This window comes from Populus trichocarpa, chromosome 16 (genome assembly GCF_000002775.5).
Source record: "Populus trichocarpa isolate Nisqually-1 chromosome 16, P.trichocarpa_v4.1, whole genome shotgun sequence".
Classification (NCBI taxonomy): Eukaryota; Viridiplantae; Streptophyta; class Magnoliopsida; order Malpighiales; family Salicaceae; genus Populus; species Populus trichocarpa.
In genome coordinates this window covers 12650252-12666949 of record NC_037300.2, presented here as the reverse complement: position 1 = coordinate 12666949, position 16698 = coordinate 12650252, and the positions used below count along the sequence as shown (strand labels likewise).

The 16698-nt window shown below is 33.5% G+C and overlaps 1 protein-coding gene across 1 annotated transcript; it reads right to left on the bottom strand.

Annotated features, from left to right (window-relative positions):
* Nucleotides 1-13036: 13036 nt before the first annotated feature.
* Nucleotides 13037-14542, bottom strand: LOC7466095 (gamma-interferon-responsive lysosomal thiol protein). Its single transcript, XM_024588122.2, has 5 exons — nt 14175-14542; nt 14008-14073; nt 13757-13894; nt 13558-13650; nt 13037-13468 (listed from the first exon to the last, which is right to left on the bottom strand). Exons 1-5 carry the CDS (start codon nt 14427-14429, stop codon nt 13292-13294), a joined length of 729 nt encoding a protein of 242 aa, XP_024443890.1. The 5' UTR covers nt 14430-14542; the 3' UTR covers nt 13037-13291.
* Between the last annotated feature and the right edge of the window lie 2156 nt (nt 14543-16698).

Below are 16698 nucleotides of genomic sequence, written 5' to 3'. Positions count from 1 at the left end.
CAGAGTATCAAGTTATAAAGGTTGTAATTTTGATAATCATTAACGGACAACAATACCCTTAATTAATTTCATATCTATATGTTTAAAATATTTTCATTTTCTTTATACAACGAGTAGGATTATTTTTTTTATTTTGTTTTTTTATTTAAAAAATAGTTTTCTTTTATGGTATTTTAATTTTTTTCCTATTTATTTTAGAAAATCAAATATCACACTTGATAATTTTATTTTATCTATTTATTTTAGAAATTATTCAGTTTAAAAAATTTATTTTTTCTTCTTCAATTTAGGCCATTACTAGTATAAATGGGGTTGTTGATGCAACTAAGTTTGTACACATTGAAGATTATTAGCATTCAGATGAGATATGTCATAATTAAATGAGAATTTGACACATATATATTATATGGATGACCCAATATATATTATTATGGATTAGTAGGATAGGTCAAAAAGGCGATAACAGGAGATTAGAGCATTGGATATCAAGCTCAAATTTTTCCATGTGATTCTACAGATTCTACAAGTAGTTTTCCAATTGAGAATCATTTCATCGGTCATTGGACCATTGGATTTCTCAAAATTAGGCCCAAGAGTTGTCTTTTGGATCAATTTTGTTATTTTTCCTAGGTTTTTTTGGATTTTTTTTATTTAGAATTCTGCGTTAATTTCCTTTGTGCTTTCGAAGTGATTCTACAGATTTTACAGGTAGCTTTTCAATTGAGAACCATATCATCGGTCATTGGACCATTAGATTTCTCAAAATTAGGCTCAAGAGTTGTTTTTTGGATCAATTTTGTTATTTTTCCTAGGTTTTTTTAGATTTTTTTTATTTCAAATTCTGCGTTAATTTCCTTTATGCTTTCTAATGTTTATTTATTTTCTCGTAGAGATAGGGTTTTCTAACCTAATTAAAACTTATGTAAACCTCATAAAAAGACAAATTTCATAGCCTTATTTTCTGAAAATAAAATTGTGAATTTAGAGTTTACATCTGCAACCCTTTTCGCTTATCAACCTTTTGTGTTGTCTATGTTATTGCTATCCTTATAGCTTCCACTTGCGTTAGTTTTTTATGTTATATTTCAACAAACTACTTGAAGAGAAATATTCAATAATAAAATTCTTAATTAGGATTTTTAGTGCTGACCCTATTTGATAAAATTTTGTGTTACTTGTGTTTGCTATCTTTCTTGTATTGTTTTTGTCTGCGTCAATTTGTATCAGAAACCAATGATTCCTAGTGGTTTTTTTTTAATGTGGTTTCAAGTTACAATGGTTGGAGATCATAAAAGACTAGTTCATGATGGACGCTAATTTCTGAATGAGGAGGTTCTACTTGAAGAAGGATATGTTGGATGTTTTTATGGACAATATGAACTCGAGGACTGTTGACATGATTAGTTGCGATTCTATAATCTGATTAATTATAGGAACTAGATTAAATATTATTTTGTAATCTGATTACTGCCTATTCAGATCAAATCTCGTATAGGCAGTAATTATGTGAATCTAATCAATTATAGGAGTCATATCAAATCTTGTACAAAATTACTACACTTTCTTAGAATAGGATTGTTACCTATTCAGAGCTCTGCCTATTCAGGGCACTACCTATTTAGAGCTCTGCCTATATATTTCCTCCTATAAGGAGAAGAATACTGATGAAAAATTCAGCTAGTAGACACCATTATTTTCTACATGGTATCAGAGCCTAATTAATCAAACACGAATCCCACACGAATCCCATACTACATGACGAACCTCAACCCTATTGTTCCCGTTCCATAAAATAGCCAAACATCACCCATTATTATTCACCAAGACAATTCTGCATTCCCTACCAGCATCATATTAGATGAAAATAATTATCCATTATGGTCTCAACTAATGGAGATGCGCATTGGTGCTCGTAACAAAACCGGATATCTCACTGGAGCAACAAAAAAACCTGAACCCGAAGATCCCATGTTTGCAACATGGATCACTGAAAGTCAAAAGGTGAAAAGTTGGCTTATTGATTCAATGAGTCTGTTACTGATGTAGCGATTTATTCGCCTATCCACAGCCAAGGGAATATGGGAGGCTGTGTTGAAGACCTTCTATGATGGCTCAGATGAAACTCGTCTATTTGAATTAAATCAGAAATCTTTCTCTATCAAATAAGAGGGTAGACCTGTGTCCATTTATTACAATGAGCTGGTGGCTCTTTTTCAAGAAATTGATCACAGAACTGCCTCTCAAGGAGAGACAGTTGAAGGAGTGGTCCAGCTGCATTCAACAATGCATCGACTTCGTGTTCATATATTTCTGAGTGGCCTTAATTCTGAGTTTGAGCAAGTCCGCGGAGAAATATTACGCAAAGATCCAAAACTGGACTTGGAGAGTACATACGCATGCATAAGGAGGGAGTTTCAACAAAGACAAACCATGGGGAACTATCAAACAACCAGTGAGCACTTCGTGCACTCTGCCATGTTTACAAACCAACCTCGTCAAGGACCAGCTTCTGGAACAATGAAGAACCGAAATAATTCATCTGCTGGAAAATACACAGGCCTCGTCTGTGGGCATTGTGGTGAATCGGGACACTTAAAATAGAGGTGTTATGAGATCATTGGTTATCCTGAATGGTGGGATTTCTCAAAGAAACCAAGGAAGAAATTTGCAGGAAAAGCCATGATGACCACAACTGAAGCTCAAACTACCGCTGCTGATAAACTGCCTGCTGTTGATAACCTTCCGCCGACTGTTAATGTTACTTACTCTAGCAGCACTGGTAAGGCAAATACATTCTCTGCAATTACTAAGGATAATAATTGGATAATTGATACAGGTGCATCAGATCACATGGTTAGAGACACTGGTCAGTTACAATCCCTCCACTCTTCCACACATTCTTTTATTTCCACAGCTAACGGAAGTACCTCTCCTACTGTTGGGGAAGGCACTGTCATCTTAACTCAAAATCTCACTTTAAACTGAGTTCTAGTTGTCCCGTCCCTTGAACATAATCTGTTGTCAGTTGGCCAAATTACTTCTGCTCTTAATTGTACAGTAACCTTCTGGCCGTTATTCTGTGTGTTTCAGGACATTCTGACCCAGAAGATTCTTGGTTATGGTGTTAAATGTGGAAAACTCTATTATTTAGAACTTACAGAAAATGGAGGACAGAGATTCGGACAAGCATATCAAACTAGAAGTTCAGATACAGATCGAGCCACAATATGGTTATGGTACCGATGATTGGGACATCTTTCCTTTTGATATCTTAGAAAATTACAACTGCATCTTTTTAACGTAGTTCATGATTCTGAGTTTCATTGCAATATTTGTGAAATGGCTAAAAGCCATCGTATTACTTATTTACCGAGTTTGAATAAAAGTTCAGAACCTTTTGTCGTTATACATTCTGATGGATGGGGTCCTGCAAAAATCTCTACCATATCGAAAGCCCGTTATTTTGTCACATTTATCGATGAATGTACTAGAATGACTTGGATGTCTTTGCCACATAAAAAAAGTGATGTTTTTACAGCTTTTCAGGAATTTCATCGTATGGTGGGTACTTAGTATCAGAAACAGATTCGTAGTTGGCAAACTGATAATGCTATGGAATTCCTGGATACCTCTGTTCAGAAGTATCTACATCACTATGGAATTCAGCATCAAACTTCATGTACTTATACTCCACAACAGAACGGGTTGGCCGAACGAAAAAACAGGCAAATTTTAGAAGTGGTTCGTGCCTCTCTTTTTGGCATGCACATGCCACGGTACTACTGGGGAGAAGCTGCAAAGTCTGCTGTGTATTTGATCAATCGAACACCTTCTCGAGTGATAGATTTTCAGACACCTCAACAGAGGATGCAATCCTTATTGTCCACCCCGCACCTTCCAAACCTTGAGCCGAGAGTGTTTGGGTGTACTGCTTATTTTCACATTCCAAAAGTGTTACGAACTAAACTTGATCCATGTGCCACTCGATGTGTTTTTGTTGGATATTCAGACTTACAGAAAGGGTACAGATGCTATGATCCTCACACTCAAAAGTTATACGTCACATTGGATGTCTCCTTCCGTGAGACTGAATCATTTTATTTAAAAGAAGGTTCCATCATTTCCTCCCAGGGGGAGCAATCCAGCAATGAATATTTGCTACAAGAGAGTGATATGAACGAATTTGTTGAGTTGGAAAACATAATTGAACAGTTTGGGAGCAGTGGCACTAATGAGAAGTCACGGGGCAGAAGCACTGATGAGGAGTCACAAATAAATATAGAATTGCCTTTGTTAACACCATTAACCAACGAATCTTCTCAGAATGTTGAATCCCAGGTACTCCTCCAACCTATATCTGATGAGTCAAATATATTTACTGATATTTCTTATGCCCAGGATGTTCCTCCTGCTACTGCAGCCCCAAGATGTTCCCAAAGATCAAACAAGGGTGTCCCAAAGAAACAGTATGAACCCGATCATAGAGTCAATATCCAATATCCAATCAACAATTATGTCTCTAACCATAGGTTGTCTGAATCATATGCACTTACTGTTAATCATTCATCCAATATATGCATCCCTAGTAATGTGCAGGAAGCTTTGACAAATCCAGCTTGGGCCAATGCAGTAAATGAAGAAATGCAAGCTCTACAAAAGAACTCAACTTGGGAACTTGTCTCCCTACTTCAAGGAAAGAAGACAATTGGGTGTCGATGGGTGTTCACTGTGAAACTTAAAACTGATGGCAGCATTGATAGGTATAAAGCCCGGTTGGTTGCAAAGGGGTATACACAAAAATATAGCGTGGATTATACTGAGACTTTTGTACCGGTTGCCAAGCTTGACACAATCCGTATTCTCATATCTATAGCAGCCAGTCGGGAGTGGCCTTTGAAACAGTTTGATGTAAAAAATGCGTTTCTCAATGGGGACTTAGAAGAAGTGTATATAGACTTGCCACTGGGTGTGCAGTGCAAGTCTGAAACTAGGAGCAAAGTCTGTCGTTTGAAGAAATCTCTGTATGGGCTAAAACAATCCCCTAGAGCTTGGTTTGGGCGGTTCTCATCTGCAATGACAGCATTCAATTATAAACAGAGTAATGCAGACCATACTCTGTTTATAAAGCACCAAAATGGGAAGGTAACAGCCCTTATTGTTTATGTGGATGACTTGGTGTTAACAGGTGATGATCTAGAGGAGATGCAGCTGTTACAGGAACATTTAGCTGCTACATTCGAAATGAAGAGCCTGGGGTAACTCAGATACTTCTTAGGCATTGAAGTCGTCAGATCAGCTCACGGGATTTCCATGTCACAACGCAAATATGTGCTTGATCTGCTGACAGAGACCGGCATGCTTGCTTGCAAACCAGCATCAACCCCTATGGACATCAATCACAAGCTCGGTGTATTTCCCAATCAGGTTCCAACAGACATGGGCCGCTATCAACGGTTGGTTGGTCGACTGATTTATTTATCCCATACAAGACCGGACATCGCTTATGCCGTCAGTATCGTAAGTCAATTTATGCATGCACCCAGCGAAGAACATTTGCAGGCAGTGAATAGAATTTTACGATACTTGAAGGGTACTCCAGGCAAAGGTTTGTTATTCTCAAAACATGGGGTCTCTAGCATTGAGGGATATACCGATGCTGATTGGGCTGGGGATCAAACAACCAGAAAATCTACATCAGGCTACTTCACTTTTGTCAACGAAAATCTGGTTACATGGCATGGTAAGAAGCAAAAAGTGGTGGCTCGGTCGAGTGCGGAGGCAGAATTTTGAGGTATGGTTCATGGGGTATGTGAATTATTATGGATTCAGAGGGTCCTGACAGAATTAGGGATTCACTATACAGACCCGATGACTCTACACTGTGATAATAAGACGGCCATTTCCATTGCGTATAATCCTGTTCAACATGACCGCACGAAGCATGTTGAAATTGATCGTCACTTCATCAAAGAAAAATTAGATCAGAAACTCATACAATTTCCCTTTGTTCAGTTAGCATATCAGTTAGCTGATATTCTTACCAAGGCTGTTTCAGGGATGGCATTTCAGAGAGTAATTACCAAGTTGGGCATGACTGATATCTATGCTCCAACTTGAGGGGGAGTGTTGACATGATTAGTTTCGATTCTGTAATCTGATTAATTATAGGAACTAGATTAAATATTATTTTGTAATCTGATTACTGCCTATTCAGATCAAATCTCGTATAGGCAGTAATTATATGAATCTGATCAATTATAGGAGTCATATCAAATCTTGTACAAAATTACTACACTTTCTTAGAATAGGATTGTTACCTATTCAGAGCTCTGTCTATTCAGGGCACTACCTATTTAGAGCTCTGCCTATATATTTCCTCCTACAAGGAGAAGAATACTAATGAAAAATTCAGCTAGTAGACACCATTGTTTTCTACAAGGACAAGTTCTTTCCAACCTAGTAAAATCGATGCATGATTAATTTTACAAAATGAAATATTGTCATTATAATTTTGTTTTTTCTATTTAGTTTAGGAATCCTTATATTAACTTTAGAACTATTTCTTAGGTTTTTTTTTCTTCTCTTTAGGGATTAGAGTTTAGACCTAGGACTAGTATTGTTGCAAGGGACATCTAGGCAAGCCAATTAGGATTGATGGGGATAAAATTGAAAAAAAATATTTCCATCTAGTTCTATGGTGACCAGGAACACTAACTAGTCTTTCAAAGGTCATAGGTAAAAGGCTAGTTATATCAAAGAAAATATGAAATATATCTTAAAACATCATACTCAAATTGTTTTGATTTTTTTTTCATGATAAAAGATACCTATTATGCATGCATGCTAAGAGTTTGAGTAAGCTAAAATATGTGTGTTTGCTTATTAAAGGCAATAAACTATTTGGATCTAAGGTAGTGATTCGGGATATTGGCCCGATAACGAGGCCTAATCCTCATTTATGAAATATAGACGTTGGATCTTGAAGAATGGTGATGATTAAGTGGGATTTAGACCATATTCTTTAGTTATGTTAGAAATGGGCCTTTGTGTCCCCAGTCGCTCTAAATGGAAATACATAAGATAACATCAATCTAGCCCAAATTCACTTGTCATGTTAAAAAGAGCCAACAAGAACATGAAAATATATTTATACACGTCAATAATGGATATAAACTCGTTTACGCTGCATGTGACATCCAAGGAAAAACCTAATTAAGATTTCCAATTTCTAGGTTGATTTTGAATAATAAGAAAAACAAAAATCATTGAAAAGGCAAGAATAACTACACTAATATAAATGTTTACATTTAGAATCAACTTGTTTACCTTAATGCGACATTCAAGGAAAACATCATTAGGATTTACAGTTCCTAGGTCAGTTTTGAGTTATAAGAGAAACAAAATAATATATAGAGCTTCTTGGCCCGCGCTACACCACATATCAGTTTATTTTTTTGGACGTCAAAAACTTGATGCATAATGGCTTAAACACATTTAAAACACTTGAATGGTGACATATTAGATGACATTTTGTTTTTTTTAAATATTGAGACGACGACACGTTGAATCAACCTGGGCCAACAATGATTAACCTATGAAACCTGCGATCTAGGGTGTGAGATCATGATAAAACCATAAGACCCACACCAAAACAAGTTTAAAAGACCAATTATAATGAACCAAATATCAAAGGCTGGAACAGGAAAACAATTTTAAATAAAGACTAACAAAAAGTCACCCAAGTAAACTTATATCAGTGGTCGGCACAACACCGTGGGCCAAGCCAAATTTTTCCGGACATAAGAAGAACAAAGTTTAGGCGATGCGAGAATTTCTATAAAAGTAAAAGAAATTTGAGATTTAAGTCATTGAGTCTACTGAGTTTAATAAGTTCAGTTAATTTAATAACATAAAAAAAAAAGGCAACCTTAATTTAATAACATTAAAAACCAAGTAAACCTCGGTGAATCTCCTAGACTTGGGTTAATCTTTCAAAATCATAACTCGTGAAATCTCAGACTCGGGCTCAATTAAGAAGCTTAATTTCCAACCAAGAAAATAAACAAAAAAAAAAAGGTCAGCCCATGTTAACCTATTAAGCCCATGACCTGAGTCATTTGACCAGAAGCATGAAATTTAGAAAACCTCAAAGCCTAATTTTCAACTAATCAAATGTTGAATGATAAAATTGAAGAAAAAGACATCAATCGTATGAAAGGATAAAAAGATAGCAATTATAAACCAAAAAAGAGCTCGAGCCCACCGAGGTCAACCACCAAACCCACAGGTTAGGTTATGAGAACATGTAACATGATAGAAAGGGAAATAAAGAAAATCATGAAACTCAAGTTTTCAAAAAAATCATTATTAGCTTATAAAACCCGTGACCCGAACCATTTAACTGAAATCACCAAATATAAAAAATCATGAAATTCAATTCTCAACAAACCAAATATTTAAGGATGAAATAAAAAACAATTCAACCACACAGAAGAATAAAAAATAAGAAAGAGTAATTATGTAAACCCCTGGCTTAAAAATCAGTAAATTAGTGTTAAATAAATTAATTTTTAATTGAAAAATAATAAATTAGGAGGAGAAATTTTTGTGATGGATTAATATCCTTAGTAAATTAACCTAAATTTTGGATGAAATGAAATAATAAATTGGTACACAAAATGTCAACTTAGTGACGAATCATGTAAATTCCCCAATTGGATAAAATTAGTTTTTAAAGGATAATTTTTATAAATTGGGGTGGAAATGATGATGATGATGATGATGATTTTTTATAAATTGGGGTGGAAATGTTGTAATTAGCTTATAACTAGTATATTGGCCCGCGCTCCGTAGCAAGTCAATATCAATTTTTTTTAAAAATGTAAAAAAATATTAAGAGTATGAAGAATATTTTAATAGTGTTATTAAACCTAATCAAGCGTGTTAAGTTTTAAACCTCCATTCAACTATTTGCCAAACTCAAGCGCCTTGGGTCTGGAATTAATGCTAGACCCAAGCGTTTTAGGTCTGATAACTATGCTTAAACAACAAAAAATGAGCTTGAGAGCGTTAATTTTAACTTATTCCATTTTTCACTTGTTCATTAAAACTAGTTAATTGGTCATTAAAATTTCAAAATATAGATTTAGGTTCGCTTTTGCACTGTTATTTTTGAATATTTTTTAATTTTATTTTTAACCCAAGCGTCTAGGCTTGACAACCATGCCAGACCCATGCGTCTATTTTTAAATGCCTGACACAAGCGACTTGAGTCTGATAACTATGCTTGAACAACAAAAATTGAGCTTGAGAGCGTTAATGATAACTTGTTCCCTTCTTCTCTAGCTTAATAAAACTAGTTAATTGACCCTTAAAATTTTAAATTATAGATTTAGGTTTGCTTTTGCACTGTTATTTTTTAATATTTTTGAATTTTATTTTGACCCAATCGCCTAGGCCTAACAACCATGCCAGACCCATGCGTCTTTTTTTGAATGTTAGACCCAAGTGCCTTAGTTTTAACATTCATGCCAGACCCAAACATGGTTGTCAGACTCAAGTAGCTTGGGTCTGACATGGTTACCAGACCCGAGGCATTTTTGCTAGCATGATTGCCAGGCCCAAGTTGCTTGGGCCTAACGTGGTTGCTAGACCTAAACGCTTGGACCTGGCGTGGTTACCTGACTCAAGGCGCTTGGGCCTGAAATGATTGCTAGACCCAATGTTGCGATGTCACGGTCACACAAATTAATTACCCTAGCTTAAATAAACAAGACAGTATAGAGCAAGCAAGGGGTTGATCCCACGAGAAAGGTTTAGTTCAGATTTTTATGCTATATGATATGCAACTGGGGTTTTTTGAAGTTATGTATGTTATGCTATAGTAAACAGAAAGAAACAATCAATGCTAAATCAAAGAAAACCGAAATTTATCAAGAAAACAAACCTTAGTCACAAGTAAACATTCACCTACAGAAATCAGAACTGATCATGAAAACAAAACATCAATTTATACTTTGAATATTTATCTTTTGTTACGTTGATTAGTTAACAGATCGGCTGTATAACTAATCATAACCATCAAACAACCACAGTGTCCACACTAGTAATTTAATTCAATGACAACCTTAAGAACTAGATAAATTGATTAATCTAGACAACATAACTGTCTGCAATTTATGTTGGATTTGTTCGAATGTTCTCCCTAAGATTAATAACATAAATCCGCCACAATTATTAAACTTAGTTGCTTTACAAGTTTATATACCACAACTTCGGTTTTGATAGCAAACTTAGCAAGAGATTGTTCACAATAATAACTTAGAGTTCGCTCTATCAATTAAAATAAACAATCATAGGAAATAAGCATAGGAGAACAAACATATTCATTCATCATATAAACTGAAAAGAAAAGGTAAATTAAATCTCACAGTTCTTGAAATCCGAATGTTTCATTCATAAAAAAGAAAGAAGAATGCATGAATTCGGGTTTATGAAGGAAAGAGGTGTTTTTTCTCTCTTGGCTGGTTGTCTCCTCTTCCTTTCTCTCTTTCTTTTTATATCTTAGGAAACCATAATCTTTTTTCTACAAAATAGTCCTTTTCTAAGTAGACAGTTTACATTTAAATAACTATTTTCCAAAAAAAGAAGAAGTATAAAATCTTCAAGCTTTGAATTTTGACTTAAAGGAGCTAAATTACCGAAATAAAGACTTGGATGTCGGTTTGGATGCTTTGGGACGTAATTTGAACTTGTTTCTTCACAAAACCTGTCTGCTAGCAGAATTAATGTATCATCTTAGAAAAAGCATATCTCTCTCGTATGAGCTCGTTTTCTGCTGAAATTTGGTAGGTTGATAGGTTTTTGAGTTTGCATCAAATGGACTTCTGTAGCTTAAGATATTCAAGTTGAAATGGTCAAAGGTCAACACTGGCAGAATGCGAGATTTGACTTTGAAGGCTGTGATTTCCATGCTCTTTTTTTATATATATATTTCTTGTCATATATGTATAAAAATGTATGAATGTTAGCTTTTTAATGCTATTAGAATTACTTTGTTTCAACCTCTAGAGCTCAAGCTCTACACAAACATCGATCGAAGGTCAAATCTGTCAATTATCTCCAATTTACTTCTTTTTGAATCTTACACAAAACATAAAACAAAGAATATCAAGGTATTTTATATATATAATATAGGCAAAATACTAGGTAAATGTTGGTAAAACTATAAAATAATATGGTTGCATCACCCAAGTATCTTGGGTTTGGCGCTTAGGATTTGCGTAGTTTTTGTGAGCTAGGAAAAGGTAATGGTTTTGTTGGGGACCAAATTATTCATGCAAATGTGTTGAATGGTCTTAGGATATCTAACTAATAATTTCTTGTGGACTTCTGATGTATTGTTAAGAAAAAAAACCACACTGACATGTTTGGGTATGATAACCATGCCAAACCTAAGCATTTGGGTCTAGCAACCATGCTAGACCCATGTGCCTTTTAAAAAAATATATAAGAATTCACTTATAATTGTTCTAAAAATATATTTATTTTGTATTTTTATCTTTGTCTTTTTAACCAAATATATTTTTATCTTATCTATATTTCTTTCTTCTATTTTAGGACATTAACCACACGCATCCCTAAAATTCATTCAATTTTTTTTATTAATCTCTAATTTTAGTGAAGAAATCATCTATATAATTGCATAAATTAAGAAAGTCAAAAGGACAATAAGTTTTTTATATACAATATTTTCTTTTCCTACAACATAATGTATCAATTCAAAAGTTCAAAAGTTTTCTCTTATGATCATATATCTCAAATTTTCATATATACTAATAGTTATAATGTAGATTAAACTCTCCTTGTAACAAACTTTGACAATTAGATCACGCACCAATATCTCAAATTTAAAAAAACATGAACCCTTTAAAAAACTGTCCAACACTTGGATGGAAACATAAAATTAATATTTTTCATCCATAATGCATAAAAAAAATATTTATTTTTGAAGACTTGAAATAAATCACTTAGAACTCAACATTTTTTTTTTCATTCTTTCCTCTTCGAATATAACAAATTTATAAAAGAAGTTGCACAAATAAAAAAAAAGTTTGTAGTTAAGTTCTACTGCATATGAATGAAAAATCATGCTTGAATGAGACAGTGTTTATTTTTGCAGTCCAATAATTCTTTTGAAAAAATTTAAATTTTTTCACCTAGGCACGCAGGTCTGACATGGTTGCCAGGCCCATCGCTTGGGTCTAGACCCAAGCGCCTTGGGTACGACAAACATGACTGATTTGATAAACAACAAATAAAGAGAACAATTGTACACTTTAGTTGTCAAGAGAGAGAAAAGAAAGAAGAAACACAAACAATCGATTACTGGCAGCAATCCAATCATTATTTATCTACACGCGCCACATCATGTGGAAGAGGGTACGATTATGCATCCAGTGAGACGACAGATGACTGGATTTGGCCACTGAAAATCATCACACGTCTCTCTTTGATGGTGCAGACACCACCTATTCATTGTGGAAGAAAACGAAAAGCTAAAGAAACATCTCGCAAAAAGATGAGAAATTGAAAGTGAAACTACTATTACAATACACAGTAAAAGGTCTCTTGATCTAGAATTATTTCCCCATACCATTTAGCTTTTGTTACAATTATTTTAGCATGTACATATAAAATGAGCCTCATGGGTATATGAGATTTCGGCATCATTTGTTTTTATGATGAAAAAATATATTTTTTTTAAATTAATTTTTTTATATTTTTAGATTATTTTGATATGATAATATAAAAAAAATTTAAAAATATTATTTTAATATATTTTTAAGTAAAAAATATTTAAAAAAACAAATGATAAAAACACTAACATGATTTAATTCATTCTTATCTAAAGTTACGGGCTTCATTTCTTTTTCCTCGTTTTCGGTGCGGAAGAATCCAAATAAAGATATTCCTAGTCCACTGCAAGGGATAAGGAATTGCTGTTATAAAAAGTCTAAGAACCCTGTGATGCTGCTTTAAGGTAAAACGAAGCATGCTCTTAAATGCTACATCTGCAATGACCTAAACACAACAGCAAATAGTATTTCTCATTCTGTTCTGGCTAGACTGATCTCTACAGACCAACACAAGAAAACTCAATCTGAATACTATATCAGCTGGAAAGTTTACCGTACACCCACTAGAGCACATTGATCAACAATATCATATCAGTAAGTCAAGATTCCACCTTAATTCATTGAGACCATCGAGCACGGTTGATCTTGGGACTTCAATTTATTGCCGGTGCTGATGATGTCAGGTTGCTGGTTTGGTCTACATAGCAAACTGAATTAATGTGATTTTCCTTCTGCGATGAATTGCTCTCCAGAGGAAGTGATTTGCAGGCCTCTGGGATTTTCGTCCCTCTATAAGCCTTGCAGACATAGCTCACAAAATTCTCAAAGTCCTGCATCCATATACATTCTATTGAATTCGAAAGACAAGGTGACATGCTGCCGTTAACTAGCTAGAGTCTCAGAATTATAATAGACTAACCTCTCGGAGTGGTTGATTATTCACAACCACCCATGGCACAAATCTATGGGGTGGATTGAGCTGGGAAGTTTCAGCTGCATATTTTCTCTGAAGCTGCATCTCATCATCATTCAAGCTCAAACTATTAAAGAAATGAAACTTGGCAGTGGTGTAAATAGGATCAGATAATCATACTGTGGTTAACAAGAACGAAACTCACCACTTCCCCATATCCACTTGTGTAGCAATCAATTGGTGCTTTGCCCAGCCCACTCATACCAAAGCAATTAACCCACTCGTTCATCTTGTTTTCCAAGGACATTTTCTCAACACAGTGTATAAATCTAAAATGCCTGACCTAAATCAAGGGAAAAAAGTGAAAATCAATCCATCACAAGCTGCAGATCAAAGTAGGCCATGAACATGACTAAAGATTCTATTGGGAAAATGGTTTCGACAAGGTAAGCTTACCGCATCAGGGTAAATGGTTACAGTGCAGGCTTCGATAGCATTTAGGAAACATTCATTCGTACCATGCTGCAATGTTTTCGACACCCCCCCCCATAAAAAAATGTAATTCAAAACATAGAATTAACCTCTAAAAAACAAAAAAAACAAAAGATTATTGCTGTACTAACCTGGCAAACAAAGCTGCCATTAGGTTGGATGAAAGCATTTCCCCAGGGGATCAATCTGAGATTGACAATGGAGATGAGTCCTTTGTCAAAGACTTTAACCAAATGGTTCACTATGAAATCTGCACAATATGGGCACAGAGTTTCATAGTACAAAGACAGTGTAACGTTTTGACTGCTGCTAGTAGATGCGATCAAGAACAATGCAGTGCAAATGAAAAGCAAGAAGGCGGTGAACAAAGAGGGATGAGAAGCCATTCCAAAGTGCAAAAACTCCCATGTGAGACTACAATGGTTTATAAATTATAAATGGCCATGTCCTCTCATTCCCCTTTTGCAAAGAGTAACTGTCACTCTTGGTGGGGCTACTAGTAATTATGGTCTCTGGTTAGCTTTTTTTCCTTTTCCTTTTCTTGTTCTGTTTTGGATTTCACAGAGATAGGATAGCATTCTAATCAATTTTTAGTCTTTTTGTACCTTCAAGTTTTCCTGGCTTTTGTTCATGATATTGTATTTTTACCTCTGGGAAAAAGAAAAAGGGGAATGGAGCCAGAGAATAAAAAATGTAGACTACTTTTTTACCCTCCCTAAAAAGGCTACACTAGTTAAGAAAATTACAAGGTTCATACTCCATAGAGTCAATAAATAGAAAGAAAAAGAAAAACAGTAGTATTCTGTTACTCTTTTCATTTTACTTTTTAGGTATATTCAGTGGTGTGGTTGTGATTACTTTTCAAAGTGCTTTTCATGTTGAAATATATCAAAATAATATTTTTTTTATTTTTTCAAAATTATTTTTGAGATCAGCGCATTAAAACGATTCAAAACATAAAAAAAATTAATTTTTAGTAAAAAAAAATTTAATTTTTTTGAAAATACAGGTTGGCCCTTGTTTCCAAACATTTTTTTAATGTGTAAAATACCAGACTACTGGGAACTTGTTTGAGAGTTGCTAACTTTATTTTGGGTGTTTTTTTTTTAAATTATTTATAATATTTTTTTATTTTTTATAATTTTTATGTGCTAATATAAAAAATTAAAAAAAATATAAAAATATATTTTAATTTTAAAAAGTACTTTGCACTGCATAACAATTTACGTACTGAAATACCAATTTTTATTGGTTTTGGGAAACCTAGAAAATCTCTCTACCTTTATTTTTTAAAATGTATTTTTTAATTAAGAAATATATCAAAATAATTAAAATGATGTTTTTAAATTTATTTGTTAAATATATTTTTTAATTAAAAATATATCAAAATGATATTTTTTTTATTTTTAAAAAATTAAAATTAAAAATATTAAAAATTCCTAAAAAATAATTAATTCTTTTCAAATCAAAATTAATTTAAAAAATCAAAATTATCATAATTCCAAACAAATAAATGAAAAGTAAAATATGTTAGATGAATAAAGTATAGTATTGTTTAATTTCCTCTCTTGCTGTCTTACAACTGTCGGTTCAAACTTCGATGTGCGAGTTGGATTTTCTTTTGAAATTTCTGGCCACGATTCAATGAAGTGGATTGGCTACGAGAGGCTGCGCCACAAAAACTAGGTAGCAATGTCTTAAGACACGATGGGCTTTGGCCCATTTATTTGAGGCTTCTTTAAGGCCATCCCGGGCCTATTGTGGGCTGTATCTTGCCATGATTCGATCACCCGACACACAAGAAAGAAATCCCTTGAATGGAATGTTGAAATTAAAAAAATTAAAAAAATGAATTTTTTTTCATTATTTCATTTTAAGTTTATTCTTTCTATTTATATATAAATTCATTTTCTTCTTATTTTCATCTTATTTGCTATCAATCCCTTATACATGTATAACATCTCACCAACACTTAAATAACATTTTTTTATTATTATTGTTTTGAGATAAAACAATAAAAAAATGAAGACTATTAATGACAGATCCTCATTTTATTTTTTATTTTAAAGATATAAAATTCATTTAAAAAATGTTTTAAAAACATATTTATTTTCATGTTTCCTTCTTCATTTCTTTTGTTTTGGATTTTTTTTAAAATTTTAAATTCATTGCTCTCTATAAAACTCAAATCGAAATTTAAAAAGTAGGTTATTTAATGATTATGATAATATTGAAACCCTTTTCCTCATGTATGCTAGATACACACACATGTTAAAAAACCATCTCAACCGAATAGCTTAAACTGTTAGGTGATGTTTTAAGATATAATTTATATTATTCTGACCTACAATACCTCGTGCTTAATTTTTTATCAAATAAATATGGATGGTAAGATTCGAACTCGTGATCGCTTGGTGATCAAGAATCTGATACCATGTTAAGGAACCGTCTCAACCAAATAGCTTAAGCTGTTAGGTGAGGTCCTAAGATATAATTTATATTATTCTCTAACAAAAAAAAACATACACACACACATATATATATATATATATATATACATATATATATATATATATATATATATATATATAAAAGATGTGAAAATGGATCTGAAAATAATATCATGGGTTTTTTTTTTTTTTTTTTTGAGGATGT

What these genes read in the sequence shown, in the direction of transcription:
- LOC7466095 (XM_024588122.2), bottom strand. Translation starts at nt 14,429, where the DNA reads ATGGCTTCTCATCCCTCTTTGTTCACCGCCTTCTTGCTTTTCATTTGC. An exon ending in ATGGCAGCTTTGTTTGCCAG is followed by an intron (nt 14,074 to 14,174) that starts GTTAGTACAGCA and finishes AAAACATTGCAG; the next exon opens with CATGGTACGAATGAATGTTT. An exon ending in ATAATCAACCACTCCGAGAG is followed by an intron (nt 13,469 to 13,557) that starts GTTAGTCTATTA and finishes ATATGGATGCAG; the next exon opens with GACTTTGAGAATTTTGTGAG.